General features: G+C 55.9%; 1 protein-coding gene across 5 annotated transcripts in view; it reads left to right on the top strand.

Moving 5' to 3' along the window:
* Positions 1 to 25,008, top strand: part of MPRIP (myosin phosphatase Rho interacting protein) — a 144,435-nt gene that overhangs the window by 110,579 nt on the left and 8,848 nt on the right. For 2 of the 5 annotated variants that reach the window (XM_059378788.1, XM_059378787.1), the window contains exons 13-23: positions 712 to 821; positions 3,869 to 4,433; positions 6,173 to 6,289; positions 8,937 to 12,806; positions 16,363 to 16,510; positions 17,285 to 17,402; positions 18,274 to 18,433; positions 19,468 to 19,587; positions 20,336 to 20,422; positions 21,267 to 21,429; positions 22,400 to 22,485. In XM_059378788.1, the coding sequence (XP_059234771.1) occupies positions 712 to 821; positions 3,869 to 4,433; positions 6,173 to 6,289; positions 8,937 to 12,806; positions 16,363 to 16,510; positions 17,285 to 17,402; positions 18,274 to 18,433; positions 19,468 to 19,587; positions 20,336 to 20,422; positions 21,267 to 21,429; positions 22,400 to 22,485 (5,544 nt within the window). Of the gene's footprint in view, positions 1 to 711; positions 822 to 3,868; positions 4,434 to 6,172; positions 6,290 to 8,936; positions 12,807 to 16,362; positions 16,511 to 17,284; positions 17,403 to 18,273; positions 18,434 to 19,467; positions 19,588 to 20,335; positions 20,423 to 21,266; positions 21,430 to 22,399; positions 22,486 to 23,026; positions 23,089 to 25,008 lie in introns of all 5 variants that reach the window. The other 3 variants (XM_059378789.1, XM_059378792.1, XM_059378791.1) reach the window with 3 other exon arrangements.

Here is a 25,008-nt window from a genome sequence, read left to right as displayed (position 1 = left end):
CCACATAGTACAGCTCCTCCCCCCCAAGCCACCACCAGCATACTCCTCCATCTTGACTCGTGTCCCACCAGGTCACCCGGCTCAGGGGCTGGCGGTCCAGGGATTGTCCTAGAAGCACCCCCTCCGCTCCCATGCCCTATCAATGAGGGACTGTGTACCACCTCCTTTGCTGCCCCAGAACCTCCCTCTTCTGTCACTAGCACTCTGTGCTAAATCTTACTACGACTGCCCAGGCGGTGGCACAGCAGGGCTCCCTGCCTCTTCTCAGCCTGATAGATGCGGCCCCCATCAGGCCCGACCCACCCGCTGAGTCCCGTGCCTGCCACTCTCCAGGCCATCACCCTGTGCACCTGGTGTGCGTGGCTGTGTGGAACTGGGCCTGGGATGGAGCTTTCCCCAGCCTGGGGGTCCCTTCCCATGGCTCCCCACACACTGGCTTCGTTGTTGCGTTGTGCTCCTTCCCCCAGTCTGTGAGCCCCTGAGAGAGCAGGGCAAGCCATCCCAGGGCTGGTGACATTGCAGGCAAACAGGAAACCAAGGATGATGGCTGAGGCCACCACGGAAGCACATTTCCTTTGCTCTCTGGCCCTTCTTCAAAGGGGACACACACAGTTCTACCACAGCCCCCTCCCTGGCTGTAGTTCTCCCTGCAGGATGTCCTTTGGGGTCAGGGAGGGGACAGTCCCTGATGACAGCTTGTCTTTCGTGTAGACAAAGGAGGGCGAATTCACTCTCTCTGCCATGACATCTGGAATTCGGCGGAATTGGATCCAGACCATCATGAAGCATGTCCATCCAACCTCTGCCCCAGACGTCACAAGGTAGGACAGCCGGGTGCCTGAGGGAGCCCCCTTCCCTTCCAGCCACCGGCTCACTCCTTCGTGGGTCTGTGGTTCTTCTGGCCCAGCACAGCCTTCTTCCTTCCTCCTTCGTCCCACTGCTGACTGGCCCCCGTCAGTCTCCCTCTGGCTTCCTGGTTTTTCTGCCTCCGGTGACCTTTTCCTCCCTTAAGCCTGGCCAGTGGAGCTGTCTGTGCAAGGGACGTTTGTGCCCCTGTCGGGACTGAACTTAGTGGGAGAAGCCCCTCCAGCTTAGGCACTGGGCCTCTCTGATGGTAGAGTAAGAGCAGCCCTGGAGGCCGCCTTCACAGGCCGCCAGAATGTTCCTTTCTCTTGGTCTTTTTGCTCCACGACTCCATCTGTTGGATTTCTGTACAACCAGGAAAAATTTCTTTGAGACTCAGTGCTAGAACTGGGTTGGACCTCTTGTTCTTCCCTCCTGCTGAGTCTCTGTGGCTCGCAAACCTCATGACGTTCCATGTGCCTTCCTCCTCCTGCCCTGAAGTTAGAACCTGCTGTTTCTAGTTTAAGAAAAAGAAAAAATTCTGGTGGGTGGGGCTGGTTCCACGATGCCCAGAACTCTGTCATTCTCAGCTGAAGGCTTTGGAGCCTTTGCCTCTTCTGAGAACGTCCCATTTATGCTTTTCAGGTCACGTACTTTGCGTGACTCTTCAAGTGTCTTTCTTGTGTTGTTGGTCACACGTGGAGTGGCGTCCCAGGGCCCACTGTGTGCCCCCCAGCAGCCTGGGGCAGCCATGGCCATGCCGAATCTTTGTCAAGGGCTTGCCTACTTCCTAGTGACGCTGCAGCTCTTTGAGCAAGAAAGCGGGAACAGAATCTCCTCTCCCTGTTGGCATTGTTCATTCCCTCATTTATTAAGTGAACAGAATATATGGTTGATTGTTCCTGTCAGTAAGTCAAGGTGTTGGTGGCCGGGACAAGTTCTCAAGTGTCCTGTTATGAGAGCTTATCTGTGAGTGGAGTGCGTCCTGCCTGCAGAGATGAGCGGGGTGCCCTCATTCTCATGGGGCAGCCTTGCTGGCTATCCTGGGGCTCTCTTCTAGCCAGGAGCCCAGGCCAAAGCTTTGTGAGGCTAGCAAAGCAAGAAAGGCAGCTCAGGGTTCTCGGGCAAGGCTGCTGCAACAGTGATTCGGGTGGTGGACATGAGAGGGCCTGAGGTCCTGTCCTGGCCACCAGCCTTTCCCTGCCTGCTGTGTCCCAGTCAGCCCTGGCTGCTCCACAAGGGCCTGGCCCTGTGCAGATTGAGGGGCCCAGCTGAGGAAGCCAGCTTGGGACGTCACCAGGCTGGCTCATGGCACTGGCCTCAGAACAGGTGAAGAGGACACATGGCGCATGTGCACGTGCACATATGTCCCAGGCTGGCATTCATGGTTCCCTGCCACACTCAGACGCTGGGTCCATGCAGGGACCACAGGCCCACAGGTACCAGGTCTTTCCTTTATGTAGGAAGGTGGACTTAGTGATTGCCTTCCTGACTGGAATTTACTTCAGAATTGGTATATCTCAAACTTAGGGGGTCCTCACCCTCCCCTAGTTTGTCTTTAGCTTCTCTGCTGGTTTTCTGTGGGCTTTCATAGTTTGAGGAAAATTTGGACTTTTTTTAGTGCTTACGGGGCCAAGTCCCAAGAAGGTATTGGAAGCAAATATAAAGGTCAGAGGTGCAGGTTTGAGCGATGCCCCATAGTCCCCCTGCTTCGGTGGTGGGGTTGCAGGGCCTTCCTGCCTGGGACTGGAGGAGTTTCCTCCCACAGAGCCATGGCTGCTGCTGCCAGCCCTCCATGTGGCCCTAATGCCCCACACAGTTGGGAGCCTGGGTCAGCTCTCAGTTGGGTGGTGTTGGAAGGACTCTGCTGGAGAACTTTTATTCAAATGCACAGACCATTTTATTCAGATGGTCTTAAATTGGCACTTTGCAGGCCCCACCACCCTAAAGCACTTGAGACAAATGACCCAAAGCCTGATGATGACCATGTTTTCTTTCCCTTGGGTGCCTCTTCTCCAGGCTCCCTTCTCTTTGATTCCCATTTGAAGACCGGCACTCCCTGGAGCTCCTGGGTGGTGCAGCCGTTAGGCTGGCACTTGATTTCAGCTCAGGTCTTAATCTCAGGGTCATGAGTTCAAGCCCCGTGTCGGGCTCCATACTAGGCATGGAGCCTATTTAAAAAAAAAAAAAATTAGTGACAGGTGCCCCCAACACCACCCTCGCTGGGGCCCTCAAGACCCTGGGTGGCTTCCAACTCTGTTCTGCCGCCTTGGCCAGGGCCAGGGGCCACTCTGCTCCCGGGGCCTCAAACCACAGCTGATGTTCCCGCCTCACCTCTGCTCAGGGATGTCCTCTGTAGGAATCTTTGCTTTGGGGCAAATTGAACAAAGGCATGGACTCCTTACTGGGCAAGGAGGGGTGCCCTTGAATCTGCTCCCTACTCACCTGTGTGGTGCAGGCACATAGGTGCCGGCTGGGCCATCTCTCTTCCCATGGCACAGTGGGCTCTGGCCTTTCATGCTGTGATCTGTCCCACCAGCCACCAGAGTGGTTTCTTAAAATGCAGACCTGACTGGGTTATTTACCACTTGTTAAAGAACCCTTGAACCTCTGGGGAGAAGTGGTTGGTCTCACCCATTCTGTCAGCACTGCCTGGAGCACACACGCCATAGGCTTGGCCTCCCACATGACCTCATTTAGATGGTGGCCGTGCCTGGTGCAGCCTGATGGAGCCTCCACTGTGACACTTGGCGACAGCACCTCCTCGGTCCAGGTTTCCTCTGAGGTCTGAGACTGGAAACTCTGAGCCATCTATGGCGGCTCTTCCTTTCTTGTCCCCACTCAGAACCGGTTTAGGTTCCCCCTGTGGAAGGAACACAAGTAAAGGGAAAGTGTCCTTTCCTCCCCTCCCCTGTGGGAGCCATAGCAGCGTAGAAGGAGGAAGTGGTAGAGCTAGGCACCCCTCTGGGGCAGGTGGCTGTCACCGGGAGCTGCACCTGACAGGCTCTCTGCCCCTTGCTCCCAGCTCACTGCCAGAGGAAAAGAACCGGAGCAGCTCCTCCTTTGAGACCTGCCTGAGGCCGAGTGAGAAGCCCGAGGGAGAGCGTGGAGAGCCAGACCCCGAGCAGAAGAGGAGCCGGGCTAGGGAGCGGAGGCGGGAGGGCCGCTCTAAGACCTTTGATTGGGCTGAGTTCCGCCCTATCCAGCAGGCCTTGGCTCAGGAGAGGGCCAGTGCCACTGGGGCTTCTGATGCCCACCCCGAGGCTGAGGCCGGCGAGCTGGAGCGGGAGCGAGCTCGGCGGCGGGAAGAGCGCCGTAAGCGCTTCGGGATGCTCGATGCTACAGATGGGCCGGCGGCAGACGACATGGCCCTGCGGATGGAGGTTGACCGCAGCCCAGGGCTGCCTGTGACCGCTGACCTCAAGACACAGAACGTCCACGTGGAGATCGAGCAGCGGTGGCATCAGGTGGAGACCACTCCTCTCCGGGAAGAAAAGCAGGTGCCCATTGCCCCCCTGCACCTGTCCTCCTCCGAGGATGGAAGTGACCGGCTTTCCACTCACGAGCTGACCTCTCTGCTGGAGAAGGAGGTAATGGGCAGACAGGTGATGGGGTTCTGTGCAGCAGCCTTTCCCAGCACCTGCTGTACCTGGTGGTGGCCAGAGCTGTTCAGCCACATAATACTGAGGGTCGTGTGGTCCAGACTGCTCAGAGAGACAGACACATGGACAGACAGGTCCTTAGAGTACAGTGCAGGCACAAGGTACAGGAGGGTGCCATGTCATGGAGGGTGGCAGGCTTTTCCAGAAGGAAAAGGTGTTTGCCATGCAGGGACACTGCCGTATAGAGCCAGGAATGGACAGAGACTAGGCCGATGGGATGCAGGACTCAGGAGCAGACTTTGTCCTACCCTGTTATGGGCACGAACTAGAGATTTGAGGCAGGAGAGGGGCATGAGCAGAGTTAGGTTTCCATATGCAGTGGGCAGCCCTGGATCAGAGGGGCCAAAGCTTGGAGGCAGAGACCAGCCCCGAGGCTTTTGCAGCAGCCCAGTAACCATTGATGGGATCTGGGGTGGGGGGTGCAGGTCATGCAGCAGGAGGCAGAGGCTGGATTCTGGATGTTAAGGAATATTCAGAATGTGAAACAGAGGCCGTGGGGAAGAAGGGGGTAAGAATCTGGCAGGCTGGGCAGACAATTGCCGTCATGCCACCAACTTGACTAGTTCATTGGGCACCAGAGCAGGCCCTCTGGGATGTAGCGTATCCAGAGATCAGATCTGGAAAACTTGGTAGTGGATTTGTAAATCTGAACAGTGAGTTTCCTGAACAAGAAGGTTCAGCATTGTACTGGCCTCTTAGGAACATTCAGGAGTATGTTTCAAATGTATTCTTCTACAGAAGTAGCTAATGAAAGTGAAGAATGGCACGTGGCCCTGCCCTCGCTTGTGATTTTCCTGTTAAATTTATGAAGCTAACATGAATCATTAACACCAGCGCTCGAATTTTTTCCCATTTCTAGACATGGTAAAGGCAAGGTGCAAAGAACTTCATGTTCACCTTGCTCTAAACTGTCAGAGAGGGCCTGCTGGCTTGCAGGTCACACACTGGACCATGAAGCTGTCACAGACAGCAGTCTGGGAGCCAGGTGTCTCAGTGCCGCCCACAGCAGTGCCCGGCTGCGCTCTGCCCCTCCAGCGCCCCCCACCCCACCCTTGCAAGCCAGCATCCAGTAGGCACCTGAGGGAGGGTTCAGGGAAGAGGTGGATGGATGGATTACTCAATTCAAAGCCACTGAAAGCAGAAGAGTGGGAGGTGGCTTGCTCGCTTCACACATCTCATGGAACCCTTCCCACAAACAGCTTGCATGGAATCCGTCACGTTAAGAGGGGTCAACAGCAGCCGTTTGAGCGGAAGCCATGGCAGGGCCTGAAGTGAGGGCTTCCAGGGGCAGCTCCGGCCTGTTTGACCACACTGAGGAAACCGCAGGACCCAGCGGGGTGGTCTTCTGACACAGGCGCAAAGCCCGCATCTCCTGGTGGGGTCTGCTCCCCACATCCTTACGGGCACGTGGGAATTCCGTGGGTGCCCCGGGTAACAGGTGTGGTGCTGTCATATACGGCTTGAGCTGGAACCCTCAGTTCCAGATGCCGCAGATAAAGACCAAATCAGCACGTGCCCTGAAACATAGCCACAGGGCAGGCCAGCCCAGGTGTCTTGTGTGCGCCAGTCTGACAAGAGCCAGAAACACCACTGCCAGCCCATGCTGAGCTGCTGCCTCTGGTCCTTGCTGTCCCTGTGCTCAAAACTGCGTGTCTCTTTCCCAACAGTTGGAGCAGAGCCAGAAGGAGGCCTCCGACCTTCTGGAGCAGAACCGGCTCCTGCAGGACCAGCTGAGGGTGGCTCTGGGCCGGGAGCAGAGCGCCCGGGAGGGCTACGTGCTGCAGGTAGGGCTGAGGGGCTGCTGCTGCCCTTGTTCGTTTGGGCTTCAGCGTGAGGACCCAGGGAGGCTAGGAATGTGCAAAACCTGGCTGAGCAGGGCCAGCCTGTCCCCAGGGCCGCCCCCGCCGGGCTCTGCCGCAGCGCCACGGCCCACAGGCTGGCGGGTCCTCTAACCTCACCGTTGTAGGACGTTGTGGAGAATCTGCCTGAAACCTCTGTTTCCAAGGGTTTTTCTTTTTGTTTCCTAATGAAATCATCCTGATCATCTTTCCTCTTGGCTCTCAGAGTACCCAATATATATTTATTATCAGTATCACATGTCTGCGTGTCGTTTCTACGTGCTTTCACAAACAGCCGTACTAGGTCCATTGTCCCCACTGAAGAGCCTGAGTAGTAGCAGCCAAGTGCCTCCTTATCACCAAGGTGGTGGCAGACTTAGAACCATCCTTGACCTTCTGTGTAGCACACCTACAGGGCAGTCTGGGGCCATTAGCACTGGCCTAGTGGCTCCCTTATTTTTTGCCTCGGCTGAGGTGCCGGGGGAAAGTGGCCACCCGGCCATCGGCCAACTCTCCCAGCAGCCTAATGGAGAGTCTAATGAGAAGGGCAGCAGCCTGAGTCCTGAGCTGAGACCCAAACCCATGCTCCGGCAGTGAGTTCCACGCCCACATGCCAGCCAGCAAGCAGTGGGTGCTGCCCTGGTGTCTAGCCAGTGGGAACCTATTGTCCTATACCATTCTGGCCCTGAGTTCTGGGGCACAAAACAACACACTCATGCCCCATCATGCTGATATGCTGGTGCAGAGAGGGTGGCGGATAGAGCAGTGCTGCAGAAGTGCAGAAGGTTGAGGGAATAGGGAACTCGAGCTCCCAGCCAAGGCTGAGGACACAGCACTCCAGTCAGGGTCCCGCCACCGACCAGTAGAAGGTGGTGCCATCCCCTGCAACCTCAGCCTCCTTGCCTGTGTAGACTTAGAACTTGACCCCAAGGGCCTTTCCAGCTCTCAGGGACCCTGAGTCTCTCTGATAAGTGTCTGCATTGACGTTTCCAGACCACAGCACCCTGGCCACCGTGGGCCAACTCAACCCAGGCAGCACATGAGCCTCTGGGCAGAGTTTACCTTCCCTCCTGTCTCCGTGCTGTTATTTGTTGCATGTTCCCTCTGCCTCCTCTTTCTCCCCTGGCTTTGACCATGGCCCTGGGTGCCCCTTGTGCCCTGGTCCTCCCCAGCCCCTTCAGCCAAGGAATGGCCATGCCCAGGTCCTATTCTCAGGCACAAGGGACTGGTGGTGGTGGGCATCCCCCTTTCCTGTGTATGTTTCCTGGGTCATTTTGTGCAGACTTTCGAGGTTTGGGGAGCATCTTTTTAAACCTGCATGAATTCACTTCACATCTGGTGGTAAAGATACTAGCAGCAGATTTTGCACATTGCTAACCTAAGAACCTGTCTCTGTGTCTAACCTGGATGATTGCATGAGCCTGCAGCAGAGCCCCAGGCAGAGGGCCCGGGGCCATCCCCTGCAGCCTCAGCTGGACAGGGCTGGTCAGCCTTCAAACCTCCCCACTAGGTCTAACAACGGGTGACTTGTAACCTCCCTTTGTGCTTTGAAAATGCTTATCCCCAAGTCATTCGGCATGAGCAAGGGGCCTTTGGGGTTCAGGGTCAGGAGGAGAGCCATTCAGGGTGGGCACTGCACTAATGGTGCTGGGAGGAGGAGCTTGCATGGTTTGGATGTGGAGCGTGGAGTGTATGTAACTTGACTATAACTGAGTGTCACATCTGTGGCTTCCCTGCCAGCAGACCAGACCTAGAGCGAGCCACAGGCAAGCCAAATTCTTAGGCTGGGCTCTTCTCACTCTTGTTCATGTTGGTTTTGCCCTGGCATTAATTAGTTCTGTCTCTTCTGCATGCCTTTCAGTTTGGGGAGTTTTGTTTCATTTGTGTTTTGTGTCTTGCATATTTCACTCTCTTGCTTTGAATTCCACGAAGGTTTGCTTGTTTTGTTGATTATCATGTTTTACTCCGTGGTTTCCGTTTTCCCTCATTTTGTCTTCTTGCAGGTAGAGATTAGTTCTTCCTGTTACTGTAGAGGACGGGCTCCACTTCCCAAAGGAAAACACTTCAGATGTCACCTCACTGGCATCCCGGGCGGTTGCCTCCCTTCCTTCTCTCCCCGTCCTAGAAGGAAGTGGCACCGCCACCGCAACCCCCGCAACCCCCCTCGTCCCGGCTTTGTTAGGGTTTGTTGCCTAGAGTCTTCTACCTTTTGTTTTTGCAAAACAAACAGATCCTGAAACTCAGCTCCTCCCCCTCTCCTCCTTCCCAGTGTTCTCCTGTCCTTCGTCTTCCTTTGCTCATCAGTGTACTCCATTATTCACTTCTGTTTGATTTTGTTATCCTAGAAGCTGCTTGGTTAGAGCTGTTCGATGTGACTGTCCATGTGTTCCGTTTACCTAAAAGCAGCTACTTCCCAAAACAAGCTAAGATGATTTGTTGGATTTGTTTTTTAATTGAAAAAAAAAAAATTATGCCAAGGATAAAAGGCAAACCCACCAAGAAGCTTTTCTGTGGTTGACCCTGGCCAGAGGTGTGACACTCAGAACTCGGAGGCCCGAGTGGTACTAACCAGTATTTAATCGGTTTTTTTAAGACTGAAGTGGCCACCTCCCCATCCGGTGCCTGGCAGAGGCTCCATAGAGTCAACCAGGATCTGCAAAGCGAGCTGGAGGCCCAGTGCCAGCGCCAGGAGCTGGTCACGCAGCAGATCCAGTCCCTGAAGCGCAGCTACGGGGAGGCCAAGGACGCGATCCGGCACCATGAGGCCGAGATCCGGAGCCTCCAGGCGAGGCTCAGCAATGCCGCCGCCGAGCTCGCCATCAAGGAGCAGGCGCTGGCCAAGCTCAAGGGTGACCTGAAACTGGAGAAGGACAAGGTCCGGGAGCAGCTGGAGGAATGGCAGCACAGCGAGGCCGCACTGAGCGGGCAGCTGCAGGCCAGCGAGCAGAAGCTCAAGAGCGCTGAGGCCCTGCTGCTGGAAAAGACGCAGGAGCTGCGGGACCTGGAGACGCAGCAGGCCCTACAGAGGGACCGGCAGAAGGAGGTGCAGAGGCTGCAGGAGCGCATCGCCGACCTCAGCCAGCAGCTCGGCGCCAGCGAGCAGGCCCAGAGGCTGATGGAGGAGAAGCTGCAGAGGAACTACGAGCTGCTGCTGGAGAGCTGCGAGAAGGAGAAGCAGGTGCTGCTGCAGAACCTGAAGGAGGTGGAGGACAAGGCCAGCGCCTATGAGGACCAGCTCCAGGACCACGAGCAGCAGATGGAGGTCCTCCAGAAGGAGAAGCTGAGCGCCAAGTGCGAGGGCAGCGAGGTGGTCCACCAGCTGGAGGAGCAGCTGGAGATGAAGGAGGCCAGCATCCAAAAGCTGGCCGAGCACGTCCAGAGCCTCAGAGATGAGCGGGACCTGATCAGGCAGCGGTTCCAAGAGCTGATGGATCGTGTCGCCCTGTCTGACGGGGACATGGCCGAGCTTCAGGAGAAGCTGAGGGGAAGGGAGGCCGACTACCAGAGCTTGGAGCACTCCTATAGGAGGGTGGCCGGCCAGCTCCAGAGCATGCACACGCTGCTGAAGGAAAAGGAGGAAGAGCTAAAGTGCATCAAGGAGATGCACGAGAAGGTTCTGGAAAAGAAAGATCAGGACCTCAATGAGGCTTTGGTTAAAATGGTTGCCTTGGGGAGCAGCTTAGAGGAAACAGAAATGAAGCTCCAGGCAAAGGAAGAAATTTTAAGGAGATTTGTAAAGGAGTCTTCAGAGGACGTGGAGGAGCCACGGAGCTGCCTGGAAGAGGCAGAGGACGGCACCATGCTGTCGGGCCTGCAGCTCCAAGCTGCTGGCACACCCCCGGCCTTCCCACATCCCAGGCTCGAGGACGAGGCCCCAGGGGTGGCCCTAGGGGAGGAGTGTGGCAGCGGCAGCCCCCAGAGAGAAGAGAGCATGGGCTCTCTGAAGTCAGAGGTGCTGGACAGGGAGGGACACCCCCCAAGCACAGCAAAACCTGACCAGGGAGTTCCTGGTGTCAAAAGGCAAAGGATCCGGTTCTCCACGATTCAGTGCCAAAAATACACGCATCCCGATGGGTCCGAGAAGACCTGGACCAGCAGCACGTCCTCTGACACGAGCCAGGACCGCTCGCCTTCAGAGGAGAGCATGTCGTCAGAAGCCACCCCCAGCTCTCTCCCTGCAACCAGCGACTCCGACACGTATCTCTCCATAATACACTCCCTGGAGACCAAGCTCTACATCACGGAGGAGAAGCTCAAGGATGTGACAGTGAAGCTGGAGAGTCAGCAGGGCCAGAGCCAAGAGGCCCTGCTCGCACTGCACCAGCAGTGGGCCGGCACCGAGGCGCGGCTCCGCGAGCAGCTCCGCGCCAGCCTGCTGCAGGTCGGAGCACTGGCCTCCCAGCTGGAACAAGAGAGACAGCTGAGGGCCCAGCTCGTTGACAGTCACGTCGGGGAGCTCGGCGACTTCCAGGTAAAAAACAGCCAGGCTCTAGCTTGCTTAGAAAACTGCCGAGAACAGCTGCGATCCCTGCCAGCAACCACCCCAGAGGATGCGCAGGACGTGGGCGCGGGCCCCCTGGCCAGCGTGGAGGGTGCACTCATCAGCGCTATCCAGGCCCCGAGCCCCTGGCCAGCTCCTGTGGACAGTGGGGCCCAGGCCCAGCCAGAGGAAGCTCATTTCGTGGAGCTAGGGAAGGCGATCTCGCAGCCACTGCTCCGGCCGGAACTGACCGAGCAGGAGCAGCTGAAGCTCCTTTCCCATCAGATAGCTCTGGAAGCCTCACTGATAAACCAAATAGCAGACTCCTTAAAAAACACAACATCAGATATCTCACGCGTTCTCCACGAGATTTCTCAGTCAGGAAAGTGGCCTGTGGAATCTGAAAGTGCTGCTCTCTGCCCTAGGGCCCCAGCGGACACCTGGGCTAAGAAGGTGCTGGTAGATGGCGAATTCTGGAGCCAGGTCGAGTCCCTGAGTAAGCACCTGGGAACACTGGGTGGAGAGGCTGCCGGCACAGCGGGAGGCGGGCAGCAGAGTGTCCCACCAGCCCTGGTCCCTGCCCTGGCCGATGCCACATGGGTCAGGGCAGAGCTCAGCTTCGCACTGCAGTCAGTGAGGGAGTCCTTCCACCGACGGTTGCAGAGCATCCAGGAGACCCTCCAGGGCACCCAAGTGGCCCTGCGGCAGCACAAGCGCGTGCTAGGGGACATCCTGGGAGCCTACCGGACCCCCGACTTTGAGAGAGTGATGCAGCAGGTCTCAGAAGCCCTCAAGCTTCCCGCGGGCATTGAAGGAGGCATGCAGGCATCCTGGGACCCTAGCCCGTTAGGAGAAGTACTGACTCCTCAGGAAGCCGCCAGCTCCCGGGAGCCCTTCTACATGTCCGACCAGAGCTCTGGAGCCCTTGTTACTATTCAGGAAGAACTCGCCCTGCAGCTCAAAGATAAGGCCAGCCTCTTGGGGGAGATATCTGCTGCTTTAACCTCACTTTCCCCTGTGGAGTCGGTCAGAGATTGTCAGAAGCTTCTCCAGGCGTCCCAGAATCTCTCCTATAACACTTACCTGGGAGGCCTTGGTCAGTATTCTTCATTATTAGTTCAGGATGCAATTATTCAGGCACAGGTATGTTACGCAGCCTGCAAAATCCGGCTGGAGTATGAAAAGGAGCTCCGGTGCTACAAGGAGTCCTGGCAGGGCACGGGGGCCTCCTGTCAGGAGCACGAGCAAGCCATTGGGGCCCTGAGGGAGGAGTACGAGGACCTTCTCCGGAAGCAGAAGAGTGAGTACCTGGAAGTGATTGCCATTGTTGAGAGGGAAAATGCCGAGCTCAAGGCTAAGGTCACCCAGCTGGGCCATCAGCAGAGGCGTCTGGAAGAAGTGGAAAGCAAGCACAGTGAGAATATGTTCGCCCTGCAGGGGAGGTATGAGGAAGAGATCAGGTGTGTGGTGGAGCAGCTGAACCGAGCAGGGGACACACTGCAGGCCGAGCACAGCAGGGTCCTGAGCCAGCTGGATGCCTCGGTCAGAGACCGGCAGGACATGGAGCGACACCACGTGGAGCAGATGCAGAGCCTGGAGGACAAGTTCCAGCTCAAGATCAAAGAGCTGCAGACCATCCACGAGGAGGAGCTGCGGACCTTGCAGGAGCACTACTCACAAAGCTTGCGGGGTCTGCAGGAGGCCCTGCGCCACTACCAGCGCCAGCTGCCCGAAGCCCCACCGGCCCCCGAGCCCCCGGGCAGCCCCCACCAGTGCCCCTCCTCCAGCTGGCCCGCCAGCCAGTCCCGGGGGGCTCTGCAGGCCACCAAGGGAGAGGCCGACTCCATGACGGGGCTGAGGGAGCGTATCCAGGAGCTGGAGGCCCAGATGGACATCATGCGGGAGGAGCTGGAGCACAAGGACCTGGAGGGCGATGCGGCCACGCTGCGGGAGAAGTACCAGAAGGACTTTGAGAACCTTAAGGTTCTGCAGCATCATTTGATTTTCAAGGCAGTGGAGGCACAGGCCTTGCTCTGCTGTGGGCGGGTGGGGGCGGGTGGCAGTGTCTGGCAGACAGGACTCTCGGGTAGAGCCGAAACACAGTTCTTGGCTCTGAGTTACTGTGCAAGCAGAGTCAGATTGATACTGTCCCTCCCCTGACTCCTTGCTGGCGTGGTGTGGTCTCAGAGCGGGGTCCAGGCAAGGGTCTAGCCTGCTGTTCAACATCTGCCCCACCCCCAAGGAGGACTGCTGGGAGGAGAACAGGAGCACCATGAGAGAGGGAGCGTGGTCACCCCCCTCACCCCTCTGCCTGGTCCCTCCCAGTGCCTCCAGCAGAAGAAGCCTTTGCCGTTCTGTCCCAGCCTTGCTCTCTCTTCTACTCCCACAGAACCCACTCCAGGCCAGTATAGATGCAGACCTGGGAAGAACTCAGGAGACAGGCCTGAAGCTCCCTTAGAGAGCTATCTCCTGAGTGCCCTAAGAGGGCAGAGTTGGGTTTCCCAAAAGATGGGGATATTTGCAAAACAGTGTCAAGGGTTACTCTTGTCCAACTTCCTGTGGGGAACTGGCATTTAATGGGCACTGTGGAAGAAGGGCTTTCCTCCTGAGCATGCCTCTCGGCCGCTGGTACTCCTTCCCTGGGGGCTGTGAGAAATGCCCCATCCCTAGTAACTATACCCTGTTCTCCTTCCCCGTTACGTGCTCCGCCTCATTAGGTGGAATACCCAGGCCCTAGCATGTAAAGGTGACCTTCCCAGGCTCCTGGGGGCCGTGGGCTGTGTGGCCAGTCCAGGTTCTCGTCCAGCCTCTTCAGAGCTAGAGAGGCTTGCCCGTGTGCATGCTGCCTGGCTGCCCAGAAACTTCCCCGCAGCTTCTCGACATTAGCCTCTTGAAATCCGCACCATCCCTTGCTGCGGCACAGTAAATGGCCGGCCTCCTCAAAAGCTCTCCATCCCCAGTCAGGTCCCTGCTCTACTGGCGCCTCAGCCTGCCCAAGCATAGCGCCGGCCAGCAGCGTTTAGGCAGCTGCTCGTGGCGCTAATGCTGCTCTCTGGCAGGATGCCCGCGCTGCTGTTTTCTGTCACCCTGAAAGCGGGGGACAGACATGCAGGGAGTCAGCAGGGAGTCGTCTTTACCTCTGGGTGACGACGCAGCCCGCTGGCCAGAGCCAAGCATGTGTGGTCATCAGCAAGCTCTCAAACGGCCAAGAGCCCATTCTCACTGTTCTTTTCCCAAGTCAAAACCTTTTGAAAATGGTTAGGAATCATGAGACAGCTTCAAGGGCTATTTTCCAGAAGTGCACGAATGGTGCCCCCACGGTGGCCTGTGCATGCGAGCGCAGCACTCAGATGGGCCAGGCCCACCTATAAAAGAAACTCGCACAAACACCGGCCCTTAGTACCCTCCCAAAAGAGCATCCCGCTGCTTCCTGTGACACCGTGCAGGTCTGTGTGGCCAGGGACCCAGGCACAGACACACCTTGGGCTCCCTGGGAGCTGAGGGCTCCCTGCCCTCCAGTGAATGGCTTCATTTCTGCTCCACAGAGCCCCTGGGCAGTGAGGCAGTCTCAGCCCCCATGTCAGTCAGAGGGACAGAGATAAGGCCCATACTGGTGGCCTGGTGTGATTAGTTAGCAAGAAATGGGGTTGGGGGCTTCTGATCGCCGGTCTCTGGGGGCTGCGCTGCTGCTGCACTCTGTGCCGCCTCTGTCGTGTGCCTGTGAGCGTCCGGCCTGTCCGTGCTGTTCTCATTGCAGCCCTAGAGACCCAGCAATTACAGTTAGCGCTCTCGAGGGCCTCCGACCAGTAGCCAGAACTTGATGCAGTTTTACCCCGGGTCAGGGAGACCAGGGTCTTGGCTGACAGCCCCTCTCTGATCATTGCAGGCTGCCACCTTCTCTGACGACTCTGCACAGTAGCCATCGAGGAACTGGGCTGGGAATACTGGCTTAAAAATCCATATGTGTTTCTGGGTGAATGATTTTAACACATGTGCTGTCCAAGGAAGCAGCTGGTCTTTAAAGCTTATTCAGTGTTTGTGTAGAAAGAATTTTCACCCTTAGCTTTAAATATTCTAAAGCCATCCAATCCAACTAAACCCTGAGAGACCGACTAGCTGTGTGATCACTGTGAACGAAAGCACGAAGGAGGGAAGATGAGGGGCTCGGACAGGCCAAGGGCTGGGAGCCACAGCCCCAGGACTCCTGCAGCTGTGCTGTGAGGCAATGAGAGGAGGCCGACGGCTTCCAGGTGGGAGCTGCCCGGGAGAAGGAATGCCCAGTTAGCGGTGGATAACAGTTAAGACCATTGACCCAGTCGCAGCCGGTCTGTTTGAGTGAAGGCCAGACTGTTCAAAAACATTGGGGTATCTCAGACAGGCCCATCAGTTACTGTGGGGGCTTAGACCAGGACACCCAAGTATGGTGATTTGATTTCTTACCCTTTCTTGAATCCAGGTGCAAGAAAACTGAGCAAGTAGCATAGATTGGGAGGGAGGAGTTCCCCACCCCGCTTTGCATTTGGAATGTAACCTGGCCGTTCTCCATCCTCTTCTGGTTTTTTAAAAATCACTGAAAAGCCTGATCCCTACTTTGGAAGAGATGTGGCAAGGGGTTTAGATAGAAGTGTGCCTCCATGCACAGAACAGCTGCATGTACGCCTTCACAGCAGTGACACATTCCCCCGCCCCTTTGGTCAGAGCACTCTGCTAAGCCAGGCCTGGGTTTCTCAACCAACCTGTGGAATGGTTGGACCCATCTTAGGGTCCCATCTTAGGGTACCTCTGTCCCTCCCCTAAACCAATGTGTAGGTAATAATCCGGCCTGCATTGTAACACGGCATGGACGAGTGTGGAGAGCGGCTCTGCTGTGTATCTCTCTTCAGTTAGTTAGTTAGTGCCTTTGTTTGTACTCCTTGAAAGAGGAAGAAGGAAGGTGCAGGCTGGAAGAGAAGAGATCATGCAGCCTAATCTGATTCCCTCAGTGGATGCCAGGCGAAGGTGGCCAGCTGGTTAGTGGCGGGGCCTTGGCCACCGGGTTACCTGTCATTCACAGGATGGTGTCGGCTCCCTCCGAGAGCCAAGAAAGACGCATTTATGAAAGGCCCGGTTTGGTGCTGAAAGCTTCTTGCTGTGTAACTCAAACCAGACCCAGCCAGCCTCCATACGTTTACTCTCTTTCTTGCTCCCTCTGGTCAGTCCCACCTAGCCATGATTTGTGAAGGCCCGGGATCAGCTATTTTAAATTCCAGTGCAGCTGCTTCCCACCCACAGTACAGACTTTCCGTGGATTCAGAACAATAACCCCAATAAGGTGTAAACTCTCTTTCCCAAATGCTCCGGTAGCATAAAATGCCCAGTAGCGTCAGTGAGCGTCTGCAGACAGCCATCAGATAGCCCTGCTGGCTCCGTGCTCAGTGTCAGGGAGCGTGCTGTCTGACCAGGGAGCCTCGAGGGTCCGGGCTGCTGGCTTCGCGATAAACAGAACACCCATTGCAAGAGTAAAGAAAAACATCCATGGAGTCCCTTTTGCATCTTACAGGCCACGTGCGAGCGAGGGTTTGCAGCCATGGAAGAAACGCACCAGAAGAAGATTGAGGACCTGCAGAGGCAGCACCAGCGGGAGCTGGAAAAGCTTCGAGAGGAGAAGGATCGTCTCCTAGCCGAGGAGACGGCAGCCACTATCTCAGGTGGGAGTCGGGCTGGGCGGCCACACTCACCCCAAGGGCAGGATGGCGGCAGGCTTCCCTAGCTGACCGCACTGTTCGCCATGAGCTGTCTTGGAGCTGCCTCTTGGCTGAGGTTGCAGCTTGGGTGTCCAAGGCTAGCCTGTGACAGTTCCTTCCAAGGGAGAGACTGCTTTCAGGAACCCTCTGAGAGCTTGCGAGCCCGGGCCTGGCACCCCCAGCTACACCTGAAGGGCTGTCCCCAGCCGCACTAGTCCCGTCAGTGCCATTGCCCTTGGACCACATAAGACCATCTCCGCCTGTGGTGCCGAGAACATCAGCACAGCGTTGCTACCGCTCCTGCCCGGTGACAGACTTGGCTGCCGAGCCGACACGCACTGCCCCTAGCAAGCCTGGTGCCATTCGTTGTGTATTACCCTCCTTTTCTGTGATGGTGCTTTACGGTGTTCGCATTTCGGGGTGAAGAACAAAACCTACTAGCCTGAAAGCTTGCTTGTTTTATAAGCTTGAGTGTGATTTTAATGTTGACATTTATTTCATCAGTTTGGCTTGCTTCCAACATTTAAAAAAAAAAAATGTACCTGCATCCCTTTTGTGGTGGGAGTTCCCCGGGAATTCCTTGGCTGGTGTCTGCTGAAATTCGGTCTGGGAGAGGCCGGCCTGACCACTTGTGGACTTCGCATTAACAATGGGCAGACATGCCGTCCTGTTCATCTTGCTTCCCCCCCCAACCCCGCCTCGAGCCTCTCGTGCTGATGGCCACATCCTTGCCTACAGCCATTGAAGCCATGAAGAATGCCCACCGGGAGGAGATGGAGCGTGAGTTGGAGAAGAGCCAGAGGTCCCAGATCAGCAGCATCAACTCCGACATCGAGGCCCTACGACGACAGTACCTGTGAGTCAGCTTCCTGGCCACAGGAGGCTGCCCTTGTGGGCCAGGCTGGAGGAAGCCCTGTGGGTGGGAAACGGGACCTTTCCTGTGTCTTCCCAAGAGCCACAAAGACATGGGTCTCAAGGGTGGGCAGTGGTGGAGGCCTGAGGGTTCTGAGGCAGCTCCGAGCCGCCCTTCCCGAGGGGCTGAGCACCATCCCAGAATCGTCTTTGGTTCTACAAGTGGAAGAAGCAGTCTTTTCCAAGAGGTCCAGGGTGACCGAGAACAATGTCATGAGGCTTTGATTTTCTGAGTGTGGATAGAGCCTGGTCCTGGCTTATTAGACACAGGGCATCTCGGAAGTTAGTGTTGAAAACAGATCACAAGTGTGACTTCTCTCCAGGCATCATGGGGATTCTGTGTGTGGGAACATTAAGGTCCTTGAAAGAGGTGCAGGTTGGGGCGCCTGGGTGACTCAGTGAGTTAAGCCACTACCTTCGGCTCAGGTCATGATCTCAGGGTCCTGGGATCGAGCCCCGCATCGGGCTCTCTGCTCAGCAGGAAGCCTGTTTCCCCCTCTGCATCTGCGTCTGCCTTCTGTTCTGCCTACTTGTGCGCTCTCTCTCTGTCAAATAAATAAAATCTTAGAAAAAAAAGAGAGAGATGCAGGGAAGGATGTAGGAGAGAGTCTGTAAGCCTACAGTACTTCGAGGTTTTCCCTTTTTTAGCTGGGTCCAAATTTGCTGCGACCACGGAATGCACGGGACCTGCCCTCTGCTCAGCTCTTTGCATTGTGTCTCATTGTTCCTCAAGTTTCGTGATGGGGACTCGCAGGGCCTTTTAGATGTCTGGCCCAGGGCTTCGGGCAGAGGGGTGAGCCATGCCTTCTCCCCAGGGAGGAGTTGCAATCAGTGCAGCGGGAGCTGGAGGTCCTCTCAGAGCAGTACTCCCAGAAGTGCCTGGAGAATGCCCACCTGGCCCAGGCGCTGGAGGCCGAGCGCCAGGCCCTACGGCAGTGCCAGCGTGAGAACCAGGAGCTCAACGCCCACAATCAGGTGAGCCTGTGCCCGGGGGTGCTGTGCTAAAGTGGGGGGCTGGGCCTCACCTGAGGCGGCCCTGGGTCAGAGTGTCCGCCCCATCTGCAGGCAACTCCCTGATGTCTGACATTGCCCAGAACGGTGACAGAAACTCACTGCAGATGGGGGAGCTCGTGAACGAGCTGTTTAAATTTTGACTCCTTTGGGCTCTAGCCCTTCTAGGATCTCTGAGATGTCTCCTGAGCATTTCTGGATTTCTGCTTCATCACTGCAGGGCAGGGCCCGAGAGGGTGGGTCGTTGCACCTGGTCCAGACCTCCTGTCCCCAAGGCTGGGACCATGTTTAAACGTCCCCCAGTCAAAACCATACACTATTCACATTTTTTTGGGTCAGATCATTCTCTTAAAATTTGCCTGTTCTTAAGAGAATTGGGGTGCATTTAAAATCCTGGTGAGGGGAAAGACTCGAGGTAGGTTTAGTTTGATAAAAGCTTCTCTGGCTTAGCACTTGGACCACTGTGTGCATGACCCACCAGCTCGTCCTCCCCTGGCACTGGGTACATGGACATGTTGGCCAGCTGCAGGCTCAAGGCCTCTGGGCCCACACTCACCCCGGATGAGGGCAATCTGGCAGGACTGGTTCCTGGTAGTCTCTGCAGTGGCCCAATGACCACGTATCAGTTGGAAACAAGGTACAGAAAGGGAGTGGAGAAGGCGCCAAGAGGGCCCAACCCTATAGAAACTCAAGTTGGACAAGCCGTGACACGCATGGATACTAGTTATGGTCACAAAAAGGTAGTGAGGATTATGGAACTTGGTGTACACTATTCTACAAACACAGAGCGCATGTGAACGGCTGTCGCAGAGTTGTCTGTCACAGGCAGTGGCCACCTTGCCCATGACCTCAGTGAGCATCAGCCCTGCCCATGGCCCCTCTACTCACACCTGTCCGCCTCTTTCGTGAGAAACCGGCCTCTCCCGCTTGTGTGGTGTTAGTGCCGCCCCTAGGCGGCTCTGTGAAGCCTCCGTCCTTGCTGTGTTGCTGTCCCGCAGGAGCTGAACAACCGCCTGGCTGCGGAGATTGCACGGTTACGAACGCTGCTGACTGGGGACGCAGGCGGAGAGGCTGCTGGCTCCCCGCTCACACAGGGCAAGGATGCCTATGAGTTAGAGGTACTGCTCGGAGCCCCTTCAGCCTGCTCTGAACTGCACACGCCCCAAGTGGGGACCAAGAGGTGGCCTCAGCTTATGGGGTCATGGCAGGGATGTGCACTGGAGACAGCAAGAAGGATGTGGAAGGATGCAAATCCCCCAGGCAGCAAAAGAGAGTAGCTGCCAGGCATTGTGGGTACACGGCAGGAGTGGGGTCCCCTCGGGAGGAGGCCACAGGGTGCTCTAACCCCGTATCCACAGTTCCTGCCTCACCACAGAAGCAAAACATTTATTAGCCCTGCGAGCACCACAGCTGCTCACAGTCCTGAGCGCCGTGTTACTCAGGGGCAGCAAGGTTTATTTTAAGTCAGAATGATTGATTCTTATGTCTTTCTATAAAAGCACTTAGATTTTTCCCTATTTAATTCGCATTTTATCGTGAACCTCTGCTCAGTGATGTGAGAGAGGCTGAGCCAGTCCAACAGTTTGAGCAGGATGCTTTCCTAGGCCCCAGCCCAGCATTCACTGCGGCCCCACGGGCTGAGGAACAGGGTGCTTGGGTCCAGGAGGAATAGCAGTGGTTTCTCGCTGTTTCTGTATATGGTGGGCCACCTGTTAGCAGCAGTCAGTGTATTTGCTGGCATTTGTGGTTGCATTTCCCTGGGAAGGGGGTGGGTTCCCTGCTCAGTCCTCATGCCCTCATCTTTGCTTTCAAGACTCTGAAAGTCCCTTTGCTCCTAATGTCAGCCCCTAATTCCTGTTATTCTAGGTCTTACTGCGGGTCAAGGAGTCAGAAATACAGTACCTGAAGCAGGAGATCAGCTCTCTCAAAGATGAGCTACAGACGGCATTGCGGGTAATGGCGCCTCCCGGTGGGAGACAGGTCTGAGGATGGGCTCGGGGCTCCAGAGCTCACAGAGGCCCTTGTGCGCTCAAACTGTAGGCTCTTCTGGAGCAGATTTCTTTCTTATGGGGAATGTGATTTCAAAATTCAGCTCCAATTAAAATACCAGCCTGTCAGCAGGTGTAGTAAAACTGAGGTCTCACCATGTCCCTGTCCTCCGTGCCTCCTCTGGGCTTTGCCAGGGACCGAGAGACCAGAAACAAATGTAGTCCTGGAAGGTGAGAGCTTGGCAAAGCCCAGCTGCCTCCACCAGGGCATTCTTGGAGGCAGGGAGGAGATGATGTCAGCCCTGGTGGCCATTCAATCACTTAGGAAGTCCAAGACAGGGGCCGTCTGGTTGGCTCAGTCGGTTAAGCATCTGCCTTCAGCTCAAGTCATGATACCAGAGTCCTGGCATCGAGCCCCTCATCGGGCTCCCTGCTCAGTGGGAAGTCTGCCTCTCCCTCTGCGTCTGCCTCTCCCCCCAGCTCACGCTCACATGTTCTCTCTCTCTCTCAAATAAGTAAATAAAATCTTTAAAAAAAAAAAGGAAATTCGAGACAGAGGGGGTTTTCCAAGAGGTCTGCGGTGGGTCAGGGCCGTGCCTGTGTTTGCCAGAGCTCCTGGGGATGCTCGCTTCGCGTCCGGCAGAGACTCTGGGCCTTCATACTGAGTGTCGCCTCTGGACGACGTATGTCTGCCTGCCTCCCGGCTGCAGATGGCAGCCTTCAGTCATTCTGCGGCACGTTCCCACCCCAGGGAGACGGACTGCCTAACCTGGCCCTAACCTCTGCTTGCTTCTGCCCTTATCCCCAAGGACAAGAAGTATGCTAGTGACAAGTACAAGGACATCTACACAGAGCTCAGTATTGTGAGGGCAAAGGCCGACTGTGATATCAGCAGGTTGAAAGAGCAGCTGAAAGCAGCAACGGAAGCACTGGGTGAAAAATCCCCGGAAAACACCCCCGTGTCAGGATATGGTGAGTTCCAGACTGTTTCTGCTCAGCCAGCCAGGGGTTAGTGACTGCGGTGGTGCTGGCGGGTAGGTAGGGACAAGGTCTCTTGAGTAGCCGTTGGAGGACGAGCCGGCTGTCTTTCTGGAATCAGGCAATACCCGAGCACCACTCAGACTCAAACTATAGACTAACTCTGGAAGGTAGGTCGCCAGGTGACAATAGTGGTTGCTCCTGAGGGGGACCCCAGGGTGGCCTAGGCCACGGAGAAAGGAAGGCTTAGCATTTTCGGGGGGAGTGTGGAGGTCCTGTGAGCTGCCAGTTGACCTTCTGAAGAATGAGTGCAAGGAAATGTGTGAACAAGGAAACTTGCTGCAGATGGAGGCCGGTGGCTTCACGACACAGTGAAATACCAGCCATTCTTAAGAGAAACCAGGTACAGGTTTCTGTTTGGATGTGGAAAGAGATCGGTAGCTATACAAAGTAGAAGCCCCGCCCCAGCAGGACACATGGCATGGGGGGACCCAGTGTACATTGGGTTAGAAGCCGTTTTTAAGAAGTCCAAAGGACTTTACCCCAAACTGAGTGGTGGTTGTCTCAGGGGGAGTGGATTACGACTCTCACTCTTCTGCTTTATGACACTGCTGGGTCGCCAGGAGGAGCGGGGGCAGTAAATAAGTAATGGGGCAGTGGGTCTGTGCAGCAGTCCCAGACAGGGGTCCTAACCCATGCCCGCCTGCCTTGTGCCGTGCGGTGCAGGCATAGGCGGCAGGAGCCTGGTGTGGGGCCACACGCGTGCCTTCTGGCCGATCCGGTGCTTTGCATGCTCCCAGAAGGAGCTAGTGGGTTTTATGGTCATTGGCTTGTTTTCTCTTAAAGCTGTTTAAGGAAATCCCATAGGTGTGTGGTGGTAACAGTAAGCCTGGGAGATGTTTAAACATTGTCTGATTCCACAGGTTTTATAAAACAAAAGTAATGGATCTATTTGTCCCTTCAGATATAATGAAATCTAAAAGCAACCCTGACTTCTTAAAGAAAGACAGATCCTGTGTCAGCCGGCAACTCCGAAACATCAGGTCCAAGGTGAGTCTGGGGTGCAGCCCCAGGGTGTGTGGGGCTCTTGGACGTTAGAGAGGAGCCAGAGTCAGAGCTCACCACGGGCTGCAACAGGGGTCCCCGGTCCCAGAACTCCTCTGGCTCCACATGCCTACCTTCTGGGCCAGTTCTGGTGGCTTCGAGTGCTGTGTCTCCTTCATGCCAAAGTGGAACTGACTTCTGACAGTGACGGTGAGGGGCCAGGCCTACAAGAAAGAAGCAGGGCTTGGAATGAATTCGACTTTGGACCTCCGAGGCCAGATTTTTTTACCCCCAGATCCCCCTAGGCCCGTCCCACTCTGTCTGTATTTCTTCACGTGGCCCTCGCTTAATCCTGATGCCGCCTACCTTCCAGAGAGGAAGCAGCCTACACCTCCTCTCCCAGCCACAGCGTAGCGCCCCCTCAGCGTGTCCCCTGCCCGCTGCGCGCCTCTCTGCGGGAAGGACGGGCGGAGGGTGGGAGTGATGAGCATGTTGCATTTAGGATTTACTGTGTGTGTGTCTTATTTTTTGCTCTTTCCTCTGACAGTCCGTAATTGAGCAGGTCTCATGGGATAACTGAAACGAGCCCGCTTCCAGGTCCCCTGTCATGTAGGTAAACCACCTCTCACCACCCACCCACTGCCACCCTCGAGGGGGCGGCTGCCTGCATGCACGGCTCACACCTCCACAGCCAGCTCCTGTGTCATTGTTCCTTTATCTGCTCCGGCACGCACATACACCATCCTGGTCAGTCTCTGTAACCTGTTCTGGGGACTTCACTGGCCCTTTAACCTCTTACCAGAGTTGACCCTTTGCTGAGGGGAGCTCCCCCCAGCTTGACAGATGGCCCGTTGCGGCAGCATCTCGGGTAGGCGTGGGCCTGTGAGCAGCCCCCGGCGCTGGTCAGCGCGTGTGACGATTGATCTGTGCATTCCACGTTCTCTGGGGAAACCCGTCTTGCCCTCTGTCAGGAGTGGCGCTGACAGAGACCCAGCAGCCACTGACAAGCAGAGTGTCCCATCACTCAGAACCCCCACCGACTCAGTTCACAGGCCAAGGCAGGACAGAGCCTGGGTTTCAGGGAGCCAGTGCCTTGTGGGTATAGGTGGGAAAGCGGCTCAGCAGAGTGAGAGGACTCGGAGGGACTGGGGCTGAAGGGTTCTCGGCACTTTTTTGGTTTTTGTTGGAACAAAACAAAAGCTTCTCTCTGGGTGCCATGGATGGCAGAGGTATAAAGAAAGGAGGCAGGGGTACCGAGGTGCTGGCTGAGAAATGAGAAATATTAGCCTGTTGGCAAACACGCAGGAGGATGGTGGGCCCCGGCCCGGAGTGCCCCAGTCCCCACACCAGGCCGTGCGCCCAGGTGCAGAGCTGCTCCCTCCAGAGCGTGCTTCCGGCCGAGCTGACTTCATCTCATGCTCTGACGAGAAGGGTAAGGGCAGCAGGAAGAACCCCAGGACTGGGCTTTGCTTCTGGAATAGGGGACAATGTCATGAGCTCAGGGCCCCACAGCACGGCTCATCTTGTTTAAGTGCCTACGGCTTACTCAGGCGGGAGCCGCAGGCCAGCATCCTCTGGCTAAGGGGCACGACCCCAGTGGCTTGGGTGACATGGGTTTGCTTTAGGAAGACTTCTAAGAAAATCTCAAGTATCTTGAATCTAGTCGGTTTGGCTTATATTTGTTCTTCTATAGCCACAAATCATTATAACCAAATGTGGCTTAGGCTTGATTATAAACTTGGTTTGGGCTTTTTCTGTAAACATGAAAAACATTCTAGTTAGTAAAAGTAGAACTTGTTCTTTGCTTTATGGTTTTCTTATCAAAGATCCTGTTTTCTATTTGAGGTTGAACTGTAGCAGTTGTAAGTTCACTGTTAGTGATTTAGGCCTTGTGCCCATGCCTCTAAATGACAGTCAGTGAAAAACTTCTGCTCTCTCCCTTCTGGAAACCCTTGCGGCAATGCGGCTGCCCCGGCAAGACAGATGTGTGTGTGTTTATCCAACTGGGTGTGTCTGAGTTCCTGTGGGGGATTAAAAATACACAAGATTCTGGACAAAGGGGCAGAAAATCAGTGAAAAGACCTTTATCAATAAGGGCCTTCTCAGGGGCTGTGCTGGGGAAACCTTTTATGCCAGCTAGGGAAGAGCTAATGTCAACGTAGAAAGTGGGGAAACTGTCAGGCACACCCACAGAGGTCTGACTGGGCCTCTGGGGCAGCCTCAGACTGTCAGAGGTGCCAGGCCCCAGACAGGAGTGGGAAGAAGCCCAGGAGTGGGGTTTTCCAGATGTCTCCGAGTACACGTTGAGCTTGGCCGAGTTTCCAGTGTGTTGGTGGGCAAGCACATTCCCGCTGGTGCGTGTAGAAAGAAGGGACCTTGCAGCGTCCTTAGGGACTCACATTGTGATGCCAAGCTAGGCTGGACCTGTTCACACTCACACATGGCTGTCCTTTCCCTGACCGTGTTTGGAGTTCCCCGCCACCACCGCCACAGGAAGACTGGGCAATGAAGTTGCCCAGAAACCGAACC

Source organism: Mustela nigripes, chromosome 16 (genome assembly GCF_022355385.1).
Source record: "Mustela nigripes isolate SB6536 chromosome 16, MUSNIG.SB6536, whole genome shotgun sequence".
Taxonomy (NCBI): domain Eukaryota; kingdom Metazoa; phylum Chordata; class Mammalia; order Carnivora; family Mustelidae; genus Mustela; species Mustela nigripes.
The sequence above is the reverse complement of the archived record's forward strand: the minus strand, read 5'-3'. Positions and strand labels throughout refer to the sequence as shown.